General features: G+C 37.5%; 1 protein-coding gene across 1 annotated transcript; it reads right to left on the minus strand.

The window, feature by feature from the left end:
• Positions 1 to 44: 44 nt before the first annotated feature.
• Positions 45 to 594, minus strand: LOC124892642 (dehydration-responsive element-binding protein 2C-like; the record flags this gene model as incomplete). Its single annotated transcript, XM_047403879.1, has 1 exon — positions 45 to 594. A coding segment is annotated over exon 1 (550 nt), but the record flags the coding sequence as incomplete, so codon positions are not given.
• Positions 595 to 1198: the final 604 nt, after the last annotated feature.

Here is a 1198-nt window from a genome sequence, read left to right on the forward strand (position 1 = left end):
CATGAAGTCATTCTTTGGGGGTGTCTCAACTTTAACATAAGAACTTGTGGGCTCTCGAATTGGCTCTAAATCAATTGTCGAGCTGCAATTAAAGCCTTTTATAGCGTCTATAGAATGGTACACTTGCAGTACTACTGACTTTGTATTCAAGCAACAATCAGAAGAACCATGCTTCTCCACAAGACATAAATTCCTTTCAACAACACATCGATCATCCACAAAAATCTTTTCATCTGTTTGTAAATCAGATTCAACTATTGCATCTTCAACAGATGATTCACTTGATTCCAATGAAGTCGTTTGTGCAATGGGAACATGCAACAAGTCATTAGCCAATTGAGCATTCTGTACACAATATTCAGGGAAGTTAAGTATAGCATCGTGGCCATACATAGCTTTAGCAGCTTCGTCATACGTACGAGCAGCTTCAGCATCCGTAGAAAAAGTTCCAAGCCAAAGTCTCTTGCCATTACTCTGATGCTCATTGGTGTTATTAACAGGTTCTCTAATTTCCGCAACCCACTTGCCCCAAATCCTTTGCCTAACACCTCTGTATGTACACTCTAAATTTTCAGGTCCGCCTTTACCTCTCATGCAACCTTTTTAGACCCTTTAGTAGGAAATATTTCCTTTTTCTTTTCTTCTACCCACCATCTAGGGTAACATTAAGCTCCTGCTTATGATTCTTCCACATTAACAAAGTCTCCTCTATAGAAGCTGCTCCGTTACTCCTTCTTCTCATTTTCCTGTTTCCACAAGTACTCATTATCATCATATATACAGAAAACAAGTAAAAGACTACAAAAGGGTTCGTTTCTTTTTGCATAAAGTAAGAGACTATATAGAAGGGTTATTCCCTTTTTTTGCATAAATAAGTTACTGCTGCTTGTAATTACAAGAATCCCTTATTGCATGGCTTCTATTAGATGTTATGACCTTAATTCATTCAAACACCAAACAAAATTGGACGAGGAACCAACTCCTAATAGCAAAGAGTTGCCAAAAAGCTAACCTTTTTTGCATGGGTTTTATAGGATATACCAAGACCAAATTGGACGAGGAACCAACTCCTAATAGCAAAGAGCTGCCAAAAAACTAACCCTTTTTGCATGGCTTTTATAGGATATTCTAACATTGTTCCATATAAAGATTTGAACTTTAGGCCAAATTTGGAGCAAGGAACCAACTCCTAATAAAA

The sequence above is a fragment of the Capsicum annuum genome, unplaced genomic scaffold (assembly GCF_002878395.1).
Source record: "Capsicum annuum cultivar UCD-10X-F1 unplaced genomic scaffold, UCD10Xv1.1 ctg49231, whole genome shotgun sequence".
NCBI classification, from domain to species: domain Eukaryota; kingdom Viridiplantae; phylum Streptophyta; class Magnoliopsida; order Solanales; family Solanaceae; genus Capsicum; species Capsicum annuum.